The sequence below is a fragment of the Mobula hypostoma genome, chromosome 4 (assembly GCF_963921235.1).
Source record: "Mobula hypostoma chromosome 4, sMobHyp1.1, whole genome shotgun sequence".
Taxonomy (NCBI): Eukaryota; Metazoa; Chordata; class Chondrichthyes; order Myliobatiformes; family Myliobatidae; genus Mobula; species Mobula hypostoma.
In genome coordinates, this window is record NC_086100.1 from 129,795,797 (window position 1) to 129,812,279 (window position 16,483).

The following is a 16,483-nucleotide window of genomic DNA, read 5'->3' on the forward strand; positions in this document are numbered from 1 at the left end:
AACAACAGGAATTCTGCAGATGCTGGAAATTCAAGCAACGTACATCAAAGTTGCTGGTGAACGCAGCAGGCCAGGCAGCATCTGTAGGAAGAGGTGCAGTTGACGTTTCAGGCCGAGACCCTTCGTCAGGACAGAAGGGTCTCGGCCTGAAACGTCGACTGCACCTCTTCTTACAGATGCTGCCTGAACTAATGTAGGTCTTTCGTAACAGCGAGGTGTCGTAAAGCGAACGTTTGGAAAACGGGGGCCACCTGTTTAGCGTTTATGGTTTCATTAGACCAGGGGTTCGCAACCATTTTTTGCACCGCGGACCGGTTTAATACTGACAATATTCTTGTGGACCGGCTGACCGGGGGAGGGGTGTTCAAGTAGGGTTAAACTCACCTCAACATGTCTTTTACGGTTCGGTTTGCCAACTTTTCACTCCCAAATAAGGGACAAAAGTAGCAGTCAAATCCCGGGACACTTGTTTACCCCGAGAAAGACCACCATGACCAGGAAGCCTTGCACGGGCATCTGTGTGCGCATGCGCATACGTGCCAATTTTTTTTTCCACAAATTGGTTTTGCCTTCATCTTTCTGACTATACACTACATACATTATTTCTACTTTATATAGGCTGTGTATTTATCATATCATTCCTGCTTTTACTATATGTTAGTGTTATTTTCGGTTTTATGTGTTATTTGGTAAGTTATTTTTTGGGTCTGGGAACGCTCAAAAATTTTTCCCATATAAATTAATGGTAATTGCTTCTTTGCATTACGCCATTTTGGCGCGAAAGGTTTCATAGGAACGCTCTACCTTAGTGGGGGAAATACGGGACAAGGGCGGTCCCCGTATGGGACAAACCAATTTAGCCCAATATACGGGATGTCCCGGCAAATATGGGACAGTTGGCAACCCTATATTCAAGTTCAACAGGGAATGAGGAAAGGTGCAGCTGACTCATATCGTTTCCTCGTGGCCTGGTAGCACATGCTTTGCGGCCTGGTGGTTGGGAACCACTGCATGAGACCATAGAATCTTCTTCCAGCTGACTTCTGAGTCTCCCACATGCATTTTGGCAATCTCTAGCCAATATTTCATGCAAGTTATTTTTCAACAGTGGCTTCCTATTTGCCACTGTCCCATAAAAGCCGTGACTGGTGAAGCACCTGGGCAACAGTTGTTGTATACGCAGTCTCTCCCATCTCAGCTACTGTAGCTTGTAACTCCTCCAGAGTTGTCATAGATTTCTTAGTGGCCTCCCTCACTAGTCCCCTTCTTGCATAGTCTCAGCTTCTGAGGACAGCCTGCTCTTGGCAGATTTACAACTTTTCTTTCCATTTCTTGATGATTGACTTAACCGTACTCCAAAGGATATTCAGTGACTTGGAAATTTTTTTGTATCCATCTCCTGACTCATGCTTTTTAATACCCTTTTCGTGGAGTTGCTTGGAGTGCTCTTTTGTCTTCATGGTGTAGTTTTTGCTAGTATATTAACTCACCAGCAGTTGTTCCTTCCAGATACAGGTGTATTTTCACTACAATCAATTGAAACACCTTTACTGTACACAGGTGATCTCCACTTAGCTAGTTATGTGACTTCTAAAACCAATTGGCTGCATTAGTGATGGTCTGGTATGTCATGTTCGGGGTGAATACTTATGCAAACAATTATTTTGTATTTTACATTTGTAATTAATTTACATCACTTTGTAGAGATCTGTTTTCATTGACATGAAAGAATCTTTTTCTGTTAATCAGTGTCAAAAAAAGCCAAATTAAATCTATTGTCATTCAATATTGTAAAACAATAAAACATGAAAATATGTGGGGGGGGGAATACTTTTTTATAGGCACTGTAAATGTCACTATATACAACACTGAGATTAATTTTTTTGTGGGCACACTCAATAAATCTATAGAGTAATAACCATATAAGATTCATTTGGTTATTTTCATTCTAGGGCTTTCAACCAGTGTGCCAGAAGACAAATGGTACAAATACAAAAAGAATTAAATAATAATTATAATAATAGATAAGCAATAAATATTGAGAACATGAGATGAAAAGTCCTTGAAACTGAGTCCATAGGTTGTGGGAACATCTCAAAGATGGCGCAAGGGAAGTTGAATGAAGTTATCCCCTTTGGTTCAAAGGTTTGATGGTTGAGGGGAAATGATTGTAGATGAAACTAGTGGTTGGGTCCAGAGGCTCTTGTATCACCTCCCTGATGCAAGAAGAGAGCATGGCGTGGATGGTGCACGTCCTTGATAATTGATACTTCTTTTGTAGATGTGCTCAATGGTGGGGAGGGCTTTACCCATGATGGACTGGGCCCAATGCACTATTTTTTTGTATGATTTATCATTCCAGGACATTGGTGTTTCCATACCAAGCTGTGATGCAACCAGTCAATATGCTTTCCACCACACATCTATAGAAGTTAGTTAAAGTTTTAGATGACATGCCAAATTTTCACAGACTTCTAGGAAAGTAGAGGTACTCTTGTAATGGCACTATATACTGCACCCAGGATAGATCCTTTGAAGTGATAACGCCAGGGAATTTAAAGTGGTTGACTTTTTACCTCTGATCCCCTGATGAGAACTGGCTCATGGACCTCTGTTTCCTCCTCTTGAAGTCAATAATCATCTCCTTGGTCTTGCTGACATTGAGTGAGAGGTTGCTGTTATGACATAATTTTCAGTCTATTTCTAATATGCTGATTCGTCACCACTTTTGATTCATTCTAGGACAGTCAGTAAAAGTGAGTTGGGCCTTGGAGCTGTGCTTAGCTTCAGAGTCGTAAGTATAAAGCAATTTGAGCAGGGGATTAAGCACACAGCCTTGTGGTGCACCTATGTTGATGGAGGTTGTGGAGGAGATACTGACTGGGGTCTGCAAGTTAGGAAATGTAGGATCCTGTTACACAAGGAGGTATTGAGGCCCCGGTCTTGAAACTTACTGAGTTGTTTTGAAGGGATGATACTTTAGAATGCAGTACTGTAGTCAGTGAAGTACACCCAGATGTAGGCATCTTCCCTACCCAGATGCTCCAGGGTTGAGGGAAGAGCCAATGAAATGGCATCGGCTGTATACCTCTTGTCCCAGTAGACAAATTGAAGCTGATCCAAGTCGCTTCTCAGGCAGGAGTTGATGTATTTCATCACCAACCTCTCAAAGTACTACAACACAGTGGATATAAGTGTTATGGGATGATAGTCATTGAGGCAGGTTACCATGTTTTTCTTAGGCACTGGTATAATTGAAGCCTGTTTGAGCACTCGGCCAGGTATATTGTCTGGACCTGATGCTTTCTATAATTTCATCCTCCTGAAGGATGCTCTCATGTGAGCCTCAGAGACTGAAATCACGGGGGCATTGGTGGGGTGGGATTTCATGAAGCTGCCTCCGTGTCGTGATAGTTAAAGCGAGCATAAGATGCATTAAGTTCATCTGGGAGTGAAGTCTTGTCATCTATGTAACTATTTTGCTTAGTTTCACTTTGTAAGAGATGATAGCATTAAAGCCTTGCCACAGCTGTCAAGCATCCTTCAGTGTTTCAAGTTTGTTCCAGAATTGCCACTTCGCGCATGTAGCTTTTCGGAGATTGTGCCTGGACCTCTTGTGTTTAACTTGGCTGCCAGACCTGAATGCCAGTGATCTGGCCCTCAGCAGATGGTTCATCAAAAGCTTTTGGTTAGGGAAGATTCTGAATGATCTTGTGGAAACACAGTTGTCTACATCTGTTTTTATAAAGTCAGTGACAACCCTGTGTATTTGTTTAGATCCTCTGAGTCCTTGAATGTGGTTTAATCCACCGACTTGAAGCAATCCAGTGGCTGCTCCTCTGCTTTCCGTGACTACTGCTTTGTTTGTCTTATCTCTGGAACCTTGCTCTTCCGCCTCTGCCTGCATGCAGGTAGATCAGATACAGGGTATCAGATTTCTTAAAATGTGGTCTAGGCATATTAATATTAGGTATACCTGATCGTAGTGTAACACTGGCTGAGTGTGTTGGGAACCCTGGTGCTACAGGTGATATGTTGATGATAATTGGGCAGAGATTTCTTCAAGCAAGCCTAATTAAATTCCCCAGCAATGATTTAAAAGGCATCAAGGTAGGCTAGTTCTTGTTCGCTGATCACAGCTCTGAATACCTTGAGTGGCTGTTTAACATCAGCCTTTGGTGGTATGTAAACTGTGGTCAGGATCATGGAGGCGAACTCTCCTGGTAAGAATGGTTGGCACTTAATTGTTAGACGTTCCAGCTCGGGGAACCAAGAGTGTGAGAAGACTGCTGCAACGGAGCACCACAAAGAGCTTATCATGAAACACAGACTCCCACATTTTGACTTTTCCAAATCAGCAGTCCATTGGAGGGGAGGAGAAGATGGCGGCGCGACGCAGCGCGTGCGGCCGCTCCAAAGTGATATTGTATTTGTAAGTAGGGTGCCGTGCACAATCCTGATTTGATGGAGACAGACGTGAGAAGCACGGAGGAACATCTGGAGAAACTTCTGGAATGCCTGCTTCACTGCCGCTGCTACTGTGCGATTGAGAATCTGTGGAGGGGAAGGCCCCGAGTCCTCGGCTTTGCCTATTGCCTGTTGCCGGGGCTGGGGTCGAAGCGCTCGGCAGAGATGGTGCTCGGTGCTCAGTGTTGGAGGGCTGGTCAGAGGCTCGAAGTTTTCAGACGGACTCAAGAGTCGGCTGTGGTCGCGTGCTTCCAGGGTGCAGCATTGGCAAGTTTGCGGCGCAGGAAGCTCATGGCAGGGAGCGTTTTTCTTCCTTCTACCGTCTGCGTGAGATGATGGGACTTTCGAGAGACTTTGAGACTCTTTTTTTACCGTGCCCATGGTCTGTTCTTTATCAAATTATGGTATTGCTTTGCACTGTTGTAACTATATGTTATAATTATGTGGTTTTTGGCAGTTTTTTTAGTCTTGGTTTGTCTTGTGTTTCTGTGATATCATTCTGGAGGAACGTTGTATCATTTCTTAATGCATGCATTACTAAATGACAATAAAAGAGGACCGCGTGTCCTCATAATCTAATCTAATCTAATACCATCTAGTGTATCGAAAAGCGCCTGTCTCTCACCAACATATCTGGTGGTCCAGGGTGAGCCACATCTCCATAAAAAGCACAGAGCGCAGCATTTCCTCGTTTCCCTCCAACATAGCAATCTTGCCCTAAGGTCCTCACTTTTTTTCTAGTGTCTGAGCATTTGCTAACAAGTTACAGGATAGAAGAAGTTTAATTCCGCAGCATTTCAATGTGACTTGGAGTCTTTCTCTCTCCCCCCCCCGCCCCCTTTGACTATGGTGATATACCGGCGTCCACGTAAAGATGTTGCACCTGCACCTGCATTCTAGGGAGCTAGGGAGTTAAGTCCGCCGAGTCCTTCAGGAGATCATGAAATAGCTAGTTCGTTAAGATGGTTCAAGTGTACAGGGAAACTACAGGTGGCAGACTGTAGTGAGAATAGTTCAGAAGAAGTATATTTGGAAGTTTTGTTATCTGCTCTCACCATTTCAGTGTTTCATCGGTGCCATCTTACAAAAACATCCTACTACCAGTCCTTGACAAAGACTATTCTTTAGCTTTGTCCTGAAAAATAACCACACCCCATAATGCTGTTTATTGTCCCCAATTCATTTTCATCTCTGCAGTTGATGCCCATTTTAATCCGTGTGAATCAATTTTAGCATTTGGCTTGTGTAGCTCTTTGTCACAGAAATTTTATGCTCTATGCATGACTCAAATAATGCTGCCAATTAAATGATAATTATCAAATTTATAGTTGGATTCATTTATCTTTTTTTTGTATTATAAATACACATAATGTTGTTTCGAAATACTGGAAAGTAAATTGAATGTCTGTGTTTTGCAAAATCATGTTTCATGTAAACAAAATGGTTGATAGAATTAAATATTTAGTCATTTATTGAAAACTTCTAGTACTCCATATACTCCATTGGAAAGGACGACAATGGAAAACACAGATGATGAGACAGTTACTGAGCAATGGAGTGTTGATCAGCCAGTCACTCAGACCAGAACTACTGCCATTGTGGAAGTAAAGGGAGCAGTGGATGTTGTCCTGAGCCCACTTGTGACAGAAGCCTTTGATAGGTGAGTGTATTATTCATGTCTAAGAGAAGAAATGCAGTAGCATTTGTGTGCATGTGCCTGTTTTGCAGGGGAAATATTACTTTTATTGTCACTTTTTTTACTTATCAGCTCATTTCATAGTTCATTTAGGGGCTTGATTTTTATTTTATTTGTTGTGTTGAGAAACTATTTGAGAATAATTTTGTATTGCTAGTGCTAATGGAAATAACATGAAGTGAAGGAAGATCATATAAAATCATCAGAGGCATAGATAAGGTGGATAGTCACAGTCTCTTTCCCAGAGTTTGGGAATCTCTAAAGTTAGAGGGAATGGGTTTATGGTCAAGTGGGAGACATTTAAAAAGTACCTGAGGGGCATGTTTTTCACACAGAGGTGTTAGATTTACAAAATAAACTGCCAGAGGAAGCTGTATAGGCAAGTACAGTTACAACTTTAAAAGATATTTGGATATGTTTGTGAATAGGGACGGTTTAGAGGTACATGACCAGATACAAGCAAATGTGACTACCTTAGGAAGACATGTTGATTGGTACGAATGAGTATGGCCAAAGGGCAGGTTGCCAGGCTGTATAACTGTATGACTCTATAACAGGGGTGGCCAACCTTTTACATTCCATACGTCAGTTTTTTCACGCACGAGTTCAGATGCGCTATACAACTCTTGTACCCCCATTCAATTCTTGTAAAAATATGTTAATGTAGACATACTTAGCATTTTTACATGATATATTGATTTAATATAAAAACAAGATAAGCATTACTTACCTTAATGAGACTTTTAACAAATATATTTTATCTTCTTCTGATTTCCTTTTTCTTAATCACATATTCTTTCCATAACTCAGAACCAAGCACTAGTTTCAGTTTTCCTTCTATTTCAGTCTGATGTTGTGTTTTATAGTGTGTAGTAAGATCATGTCTTCTATTATGTGAGAAAGTGTTTTCCCAAACAATGCACAATGGTTTTCCTGACAGACCCACTATAAATAAGAGCTCATTTTCCCACTGTTCATTGAATTCACGCTTACTATCACTGTCTGCTTTTCTTTTGCTCATTTTCTTTTGCACTGTGATGGGTAACTGAATGTAAACACAAGGCTTAATTTTGAAAAAGTACAAAACTGTGAAGGTTCACAACGGACGAACAAAGCAGAACTCTGTAGTGCACGAGTGTCAATTGTAAACTGACTGGCAAAAACCTGCGACGCACCGCTGGTGCAGACGCCTGGCGCCGCAGGATCAAACAAGTATCAAACATGTATTGAACAGTTATGGAATGACTGCAGAACAAAAATCCTTCTTTCCTAGTTTGATTCATTGAACATTTTTTAAAAATTGAAAACAGATTAATGTGAAAGAAGATAACATTCGCCAAAAGATGTGCACGAAGTAATAAAGTCGCTAAAAATAATTGCTAAGTTTTAGATTTATTCTCAGTAAAACCCATTTCTAGCTCTAAGCTACTTGAATTCCTGTTATAGATTTGTTTTTACAAATCGGTTTTTGGTTAATACTTTTTGCATGAGTAGGCTTACTTTTTTATTACTATCACTGGGGTGCAATGCGCCACTTCTAATCATTCAATGCGCCACAGGTTGGCCATGGTAAGATGCAGGATGCCTCGGTATGATTCTGATTTTACTTGAACACTATTAATAATTTTCTGTAAGCTTAACATAGCTATTAATACTGTAACTTTATAGAAGCCTTACTTCAATTACCTTTGAATTTAATGGCTGAATTTATTTTAAAAAATGGATTTACAGCAATTCCTAAATTTTTTTGCAGTCTTCTCTTTGTCATAACTTTGTAATATGTTGTTCAATCATTATTATTGTTTCCACATTGGGAAAAGTTCAGCCAAGCAAGAACAAGAGAAAATCTGCAGATGCTAGGAATCGAAGTAACACACACAAAATGCTGGAGGAACTCAGCAGGTCAGGCAGCATCTAGGAAAAGAGTGCAGTGGACGTTTCGGGCTAAAACACTTTGCCAGTCCTGCCGAAGGGTTTTGACCTGAAATGTTGATTGTACTCTTTTTGTAGATGCTACCCGGCCTGCTGAGTTCCTCCAGCACTTTGTGTGTGTTACTCTAATAATCAGGAGCTGAGTTGTCTGCGTAATTGTATGATCACTATCATTCTTAAGGCAGAGGTTTTTTTACATTCTCACAGTGAAACTTCCAAGTTCATATTTCCATCAGTTATCAGCAATAACTTTTTCAAGTGTCAAGCACTTTATTGATTTTCACATAAAAACATAATTTGTTGTTTTGCAATCATATCTTATTTCTGTATTTGGTACCATGTGCTTAGAAGGAATTGGATCACAGAAATGTTCAACAGGAGAAAGGAAGGTAAAGTTGGGGGCAGATTGAAATGTGTAGGAAAGATATTTTTTCCTTTATAACCTGTGTTTGTATGGGTAGTGCATCTATTTTTAAATTTGTTTATTAGATATACATAACACTGATAATATCAAAATTTATTGTTCATCTCTGTGCCTTACCTGAGGAAATGCCAGGAGTCCACCTCATTAGCAGGACAGCAGCCATATATATAAGCCGAGCTGATAAGAAAGGCAGATTTCCTTCCCTGAAGGATAGTGCTGATAATCTACTGGTTTAATGGTTATCATTACTAAGAATTTTTTTTAAACTCCAAATTTAATTACTTGTGGTTCCTATTTCCCGGTTGCTATGGTGAGACTTAATGTATCTTGATAAAGGATTCAGAATTCTGACAATAAGTCAGGTAAATTGAATAGATTTTTTTCCCATATAAGACCATAAGATATAGGAGCAGAATTAAGTCATTCAGCCCATTGAGTTGCTCTGTCATTTCATTTTGGCTGATTTATTATCCCTTTCAATCCCATTCTCCTGCCTTCTCCCGTAAGCTTTGACTCCCTGATTAATCAAGAACCCATCAATCTCCGCCTTAAATGTACCCAATGACTTCGTCTCCACAGCTGCCTGTGGCAATGAATTCCACAGATTCATCACCCTGTAGCTAATGAAAATTTTCTTCATCTATTCTGAATGAATGTCCCTCTATTCTGAGGCTGTGCCTTCTGGTCCTAGACTCACCCCACTACAGAAAATATCCTGTCCACATCCACTTTATCCAACCCTTACAATATTTGATAGGTTGCAATGAGATTCCCTGTAATTTTCTTCTAAACTCTAGCGAATACAGGCCCAGAGCTATAAGACCAAAAGACCGTAAGATATAGGAACAGAAGTAGACCATTTGGCCCATTAGATCTGCTCCGCCATTCAATCATGGGCTGATCCAATTCTTCCAGTCACCCCCACTCCCCTGTCTTCTCCCCATACCCTTTGATGCCCCGGCTAATCAAGAACCTATCTGTCTCTGCCTTAAATGCACCCAATGACTTGCCCTCCACAGCCGCTCCTGGCAACAAATTGCACAGATTTACCACCCTCTGACTAAAGTAATTTCTCTGCATCTCTTTTCTAAATGGATGTCCTTCAAACCTGAAAACATACCCTCTTGTCCTAGAATCCCCTACCATGGGAAATAACTTTGCCATATCTAATCTGTTCAGGCTTTTTAACGTACGGAATGTTTCTATGAGATTCTCCCTCATTTTCCTGAACTCCAGGGAATACAGCCCAAGGGGTGCCAGACGTTCCTCATACGGTAACCCTTTCATTCCTGGAATCATTCTCGTGAATCTTCTCTGAACCTCTCCTATGTCAGTATATCCTTTCTAAAATAAGGAGCTCAAAACTGTACGCAGTACTCCAAGTGTGGTTTCAGGAGTGCCTTATAGAGCCTCAACATTACATCCCTGCTTTTATGTTCTATACCTCTAGAAATGAATGCCAACATTACATTCGCCTTCTTCAGCACCAACTCACCCTGGAGGTTAACCTTTAAGGTATCCAAGGACTCCCAAGTCCCTTTGCATCTCTGCATTTTGAATTCTCTCCCTATCTAAATAATAGCCTGCCTGTTTATTCTTCCACCAAAGTGCTTGACCATACACTTTCCAACATTGTATTTCATTTGCCACTTCATTGCCCATTCCGCTAAACTATCTAAATCTCTCTGCAGGCTCTCAGTTTCCTCAACACTACCCACTCCTCCACCTACCTTTGTATCAGCAGCAAATTTAGCCACAAATCCACTAATCCCATAGTTCAAATCATTGATGTACGTTGTTAAAAAGCAGCGGTTCCAACACCAACCCCTGTGGAACTCCACTGGAAACCGGCAGCCAGCCAGAATAGGATCCCTTTATTCCCACTCTCTGTTTTCTGCTGCTCAGCCAATGCTCCACCCATGCTAGTAACTCCCCTGTAATTCCTTGGGCTCTTATCTTGCTAAGCAGCCTCATGTGCGGCACCTTCGCCTTCTGAAAATCCAAGTACACCACATTACTGCATCTCCTTTGTCTACCCTGCTTTTAATTTCCTCAAAAAATTGCATAAGGTTAGTCAGGCAGGATTTTCCTTTCAGGAAACCATGCTGGGTTTGGCCTATCTTGTCATGTGCCTTCAGGTACTCCATAATCTCATCCCTAACTATAGATTCCAACAACTTCCCAACCACTGATGTCAGGCTAACAGGTCTATAGTTTCCTTTCTGCTGCCTCCCACCCTTCTTAAATAGTGGAGTAATATTTGTAGTTTTCCAGTCATCCGGAACAATGCCAGAATCTATTGATTCTTGAAAGATCATTGTCAATGCCTCTGCAATCTCTCCACCTACTTCCTTCAGAACCCGAGGGTGCATTCCATCAGGTCCACGAGATTTATCCACCCTCAGACCATTAAATTTCCTGAGCAGATTCTCGGTGGTAATTTTCACTGCACATACTTCACTTCCCTGATACTCTTGAATGTCCGGTACTCTGCAGATGTCTTCCACTGTAAAGACTGATGCATAATATGCATTCAGTCCCTCTGCCATCTCTGCATCTCTTGTTACAATATCTCCAGCTTCATTTTCTATTGGTCCTATATCTACCCTCAACTCTCTTTTACCCTTTATATACTTAAAAAACTTTTAGCATCTTCTTTGATATTAGTTGCCAGTTTCCTTTCATAATTTATTTTTTCCTTCCTAATGCGTCCACAATGTCTTCAGCTACCTCTTTCAGAGCCTGGTTCATCTGATCTAGGTGACTTGTCTACCTTCGGGGTTTTCAGCTTCCCAAGCACGTTCTCCTTATAATAACACCTACACTCACTTCTACCCCCTGACAATCTTGCATTTCTGCCATTTTGCTAGTGTTTTCCACGGTGAAGACTGACACAATATAATTAGCGTTCCTCTGCCATTTCTTTGTCCCCCATTACTACCTCTAGAATGGAGACACTTTTTTTTACCAAGCAGATAATATGCCATTTAATTCCTTTACCACTTCTATCAAAAAGAACAGGTTAGAAAGCAGTACTGGAAGAATGTCTTGATGAGGGGTTCCCAACCTGGGATCCACAGACTCCTTGACTAATGATAGGGGTCCGTGGCATAAAAAAGGTGGAGAGTCCCTTGTCTAGATCATAAGAATAAATAATTGAATTGTCAGTGATGATGGCATTTAGATCAGGAAGCTAAGTCCAAACATGATTAATCGTGCTGATCTTGCTTTGAAACTCCATGTTGTTGGAACAAGTTTGCTGAATTTCTGGTTGTTAATGCTCCCATGTGAGATGCAAGTAGCCAGAAATATAGATGTCCTTCTGGTCTGTGTAATAGCATCTCATAAATTAACTTTTGAATATTTGTTAATAACTTTTATAAACCTATGATGTACTTTTTTTCCTTAGGCTAATATGTTTACCTTTGTTTTCATCTCATTGTAGTGTAGATAACCAGCGTTTTGTGCAGCTTTAACATCATTTTGGTTCTTTTTCATACATAAAATATTAAAAATATACATTAACCTCTCTCATTAATCTCTTGGACTTCCACAGTTTTATAAGTTGCATATTTCCATCAGTTCTCAACAGTTCTTTTCATGCTTTATCAACCTCTGTATTCATAGCCTAATTGATGAAGACAAGCTTGCTTACTAACCTGTCTATTTGGGTTAAATTCTTTATAAACCTATTTTGCTCTTAGTACTTGTTTGTTTAAACTCTACATTAATATATTCTGCAATTGTTACATTTATTTACAAAAGTCATCCTAGTGTTAAAATGTTTCTGCTTCACAATTACGTAGAAAGTTTCCACCATGTGCTTAGAAAAGGTTATGCTTTATGAAAATGAATCATAGTTTTTTGAAAATATGATCCATCTTTTTAAACTAATGTTCGTAATGTACTGTGTGTGTAAGTACTTGAATTCTCATTGACAGAATCTAAGTCCTCAGAAGATGTTTAATTGAAGTTGAAGATCATGGGATTAAAGGCGTATTAATAACCTGGCAAGGAAATGAGCACTGTTATGGGAGTAACACACATAAAAGTTGCTGGTGGAACGCAGCAGGCCAGGCAGCATCTCTAGGAAGAGGTACAGTCGACATTTCAGGCTGAGACTCTACGTCAGGACTAACTGAAAGAAGAGCTAGTAAGAGATTTGAAAGCGGGAGGGGGAGGGGCGATCCGAAATGATAGGAGAAGACAGGAGGGGGAGGGATGGAGCCAAGAGCTGGACAGGTGATTGGCAAAAGGGATATGAGAGGATCATGGGACAGGAGGCCGAGGGAGAAAGAAAAGTGGGGGGGGGACCCCAGAGGATGGGCAAGGAGTATAGTGAGAGGGACAGAGGGAGAAAAAGGAGAGAGAGAGAAAGATAAAAAACATATAAATAAAATAATAAATAAATAATTAACGGATGGGGTACGAGGGGGAGGTGGGGCATTAACGAAAGTTGGAGAAGTCAATGTTCATGCCATCAGGTTGGAGGCTACCCAGACAGAATATAAGGTGTTGTTCCTCAAACCTGAGTGAATGTGTGTGTGTGTGTGTGTGTGTATGTGTATATATATATATATATATATATATATATATATATATATTCTTTCTCTCTCTCTCTGTCCTTTTTCTCCCTCTGTCCCTCTCACTATACCCCTTGCCCATCCTCTGGGCTTCCCCCCTCCCCCTTTCTTTCTCCCTAGGCCTCCTGTCCCATGATCCTCTCATATCCCTTTTGCCAATCAACTGTCCGGCTCTTGGCTCCATCCCTCCCCCTCCTGTCTTCTCCTATCATTTTGGATCTCCCCCTCCCCCTCCCACTTTAAAATCTCTTACTATCTCTTCTTTTAGTTAGTCCTGATGAAGGGTCTTGCCCCGAAATGTTGACTGTACCTCTTCCTATAGATGCTGCCTGGCCTACTGCGTTCACTAGCAACTTTTATGTGTGTTGCTTGAAATTCCAGCACCTGCAGATCTCCTCGTGTTTACTGTTATGGGAGTGCCTGGTGCTGGTGGCTTCATGCATACATCAGCTTTAAAACTTAGTAATTTACTATGTCTTGAAGGATAGAAAGCCAGATGTCCTAATTTGTTGATTACATACTGTATAGATAAGCATCAGTGGAAAGATTAATTTTATAAACATATATCACCAGATTAAGCATGATGTTGCAAATAAATTTTAATATAATTTCAAGTAGATTAAAAAAGGTGGAACAAGATATTTTGTAAGTGTAGCCAGACATCTGAGATTTCATTTATGCCATTTAAATGCCATGAATAGATGAGGTTTTCAGATGCAGTGAAGTGTACATAGCCCTGGTTAGACTATACCTGGCATGCCCACTGTTCTGGGCACATTTCAGGAAGGGCATACAGCAAAACTCTGATATTCTAGCATGTTTGGGACGAACAAACAATCCTGGGACTTTGGTACCAGAGTAGCACATTTTCTGGGCTGTTGAATTTTATTCATTCTAATATACCCTCTTAGTGTCATATTTAGACTCACCCATTCTCTTAGTCCCCAGCCTAGAAAAAATAACTATCAAAATTATTAACGCAAACAACAGGAATTCTGCAGATGCTGGAAATTCAAGCAACACACATAAACGTTGCTGGTGAACGCAGCAGGCCAGGCAGCATCCCTAGGAAGAGGTGCAGTCGACGTTTCAGGCCGAGACCCTTCTTGTCCTGACGAAGGGTCTCGGCCTGAAACGTCGACTGCACCTCTTCCTAGAGATGCTGCCTGGCCTGCTGCGTTCACCAGCAACTTTTATGTGTGTTGGTTTATCAAAATTATTGTTATTTTACCTTTATTTTGAGATGAGCTTTAGGTATTATATTTAATTTATTGTTATTAGTTTATTATTGTCACATGTACCAAGATAGTAAAGCTTTTTTTGTATATTGTTCACACAGATCTAATTATTACCCAGTGCATTGAGCTCGAATAAAGTGCAAAGGCAGCTGAAAAAGTGCAGTGCTGGTAAATGATAAAGTACAAGGTTGTAATGAGGTAGATAGTGAGGCCAAGAGTCCATCTTAGTGAACAAGATGTCTGTGGTAGAGCTTGTTAAGTGTCCTTGAACCTGGTGGTACAGGCTTTTACACTTTTATATCTTCTGCCCAATGGGGGACAGAAGAAGAGAGAATATCCAGCGTGGGCAGGATCTTCGATTATTCTGGTTGCTTTACTGAGGTAGCAAGAGGTAGAGTAAGTTGGGGAGGGGTGGGGTGCTGGTTCCTGTGATGTGCTGAGCTTTGAGCTTTGTCTTCAACTCTGCAGTTTCTTGCAGTCACGTGCAAAGCAGTTGCCATACCATGCTGTTATACAGCCAGACCGAAATTTACAGTGAAATTGAATGTTTAGGTTCACATTTAATTAAAATAAGTGTTAAATTTGCTGAAGAAACTGTTGGAAAATTTCTCGTAGATATTTGGTTGAATAAAAGTCAGTAAGTCTATGCGACATTTTTCATCCTATGTAGTAAACTAATCACATTTTTCATCATTAATAGATATTTTGAAGCAATGGTCCACTTTTCCAGCATTTGGCACCCTTCTGCAATTGTAGACAATCTGCATGCTAAAGTGCTGAAGGAGGCTCTTCTGAATAGCAAATCAACAAATTCAGAACACGTAAGTTCGTTGGTGGAATTTAGTTTAAATAAGTATAATATCTCCCTTTAGATTTAATGATTATTAGAAACATAGCAATTTCTTTGGGTAACATTCATTGTACTTTTATTATTTTTTAATGGATGCTTTACACCATTTTCAAAATGCCATGTAGCTGAATATCAATGTGACTAAATTGTGAGCTCCTTTGCTTAATTTGAAAAATACAGCTCATTTCCCACTGTGGAGTTATAAATTGGTTACCAATCAACAAATAAATCCCAGTTGTAAATTATGTTGTACAGTTAAACAACTAATAAGAGGAGGAGGCTGAAAGAACATTTCTGACATCTACAATGAGCCCAGTACAAGCCCCAAAGATGAGACAGAAGAGTTTTCAATCAACTAGCCTAGTATTGAGTTGTTGATTCCCTTAAATTTTTTCCTGAAGTGCCACATAACTTCAATTTCTTTACAGTGGCAAGTGTATTCCCATGAATTGAAGATTGGTTATCACATAGTAGGCAGAGAGTGGAAATAAGGATGTCTTTTTTAGGCTGGAAGGATGTAACTTTCAATAACTGGTTATATTAATAACCTGGAGTGGATCAGAGGGTAAGGAATCTCAGTTTACTATTGAAACTAATATGGGAAAGCATGTTTTGATGAGGAAATTGGACTTCGCAATACGATGTAGGTAGATGAGTGAGTGGGCAAAATCTTGGCAAACTGAGGTTAATACGGGAATGTGTGAGGTCGTGCACTCTGATAAGAGGAATCTAAAGTCAGACTTTTATCGAAAAGGAGTATTGCAGGTTAGTAGAGTAAAGTGGGACCTGGGTGCATATGAGCACAAATTGTTAAAAGGTAGCAGGCAGGTGCAGCAACTGGCGAGGAAGTCAAATGGTATATTGGTTTTATTTCAAAGGTTTGGAGTTTAGAATTAGAGATTGATTGTCTAAGTTGTTCAGTGTGTTTGTGAGGCTGCACCTGGATTACTGTGCACCATTTTGGTCCCCTTATTTATGAAGCAACCATACTAGATTTGGAGCCACCCACTTCAACTTTACTTCCCATTTCCATTCCAACATGCCAGTCCATGGTCTCCTCTACTGCTGAGATGCCACACTGAGGTTGGAGGAGCAACACCTTATATTCTGTCTGGGTAGCTTCCAACCCGATGGCATGAACATCAATTTCTAGAACTTTTGGTAATTGCCCCACCCCTCTCCATTCCCATTTCCCTCTCTCATCTTGTGTTGAAAGTCTTAATACCAGAGGGCATGCATTTATTTTAGGTGAAAGGTAATTTCAAGGGAGATGTGAGGGGCAAGTTTTTTACA

At 40.5% G+C, this 16,483-nt stretch overlaps 1 protein-coding gene across 6 annotated transcripts in view; it reads left to right on the forward strand.

Moving 5' to 3' along the window:
* kiaa1109 (KIAA1109 ortholog) overlaps window positions 1–16,483 on the forward strand; it is a 439,747-nt gene that overhangs the window by 211,911 nt on the left and 211,353 nt on the right. For all 6 annotated transcript variants that reach the window (XM_063046524.1, XM_063046528.1, XM_063046526.1 and 3 more), the window contains 2 exons: window positions 5,954–6,127; window positions 15,041–15,161. In XM_063046524.1, coding sequence (XP_062902594.1) covers window positions 5,954–6,127; window positions 15,041–15,161 — 295 coding nt within the window. The remainder of the gene's footprint in view (window positions 1–5,953; window positions 6,128–15,040; window positions 15,162–16,483) is intronic.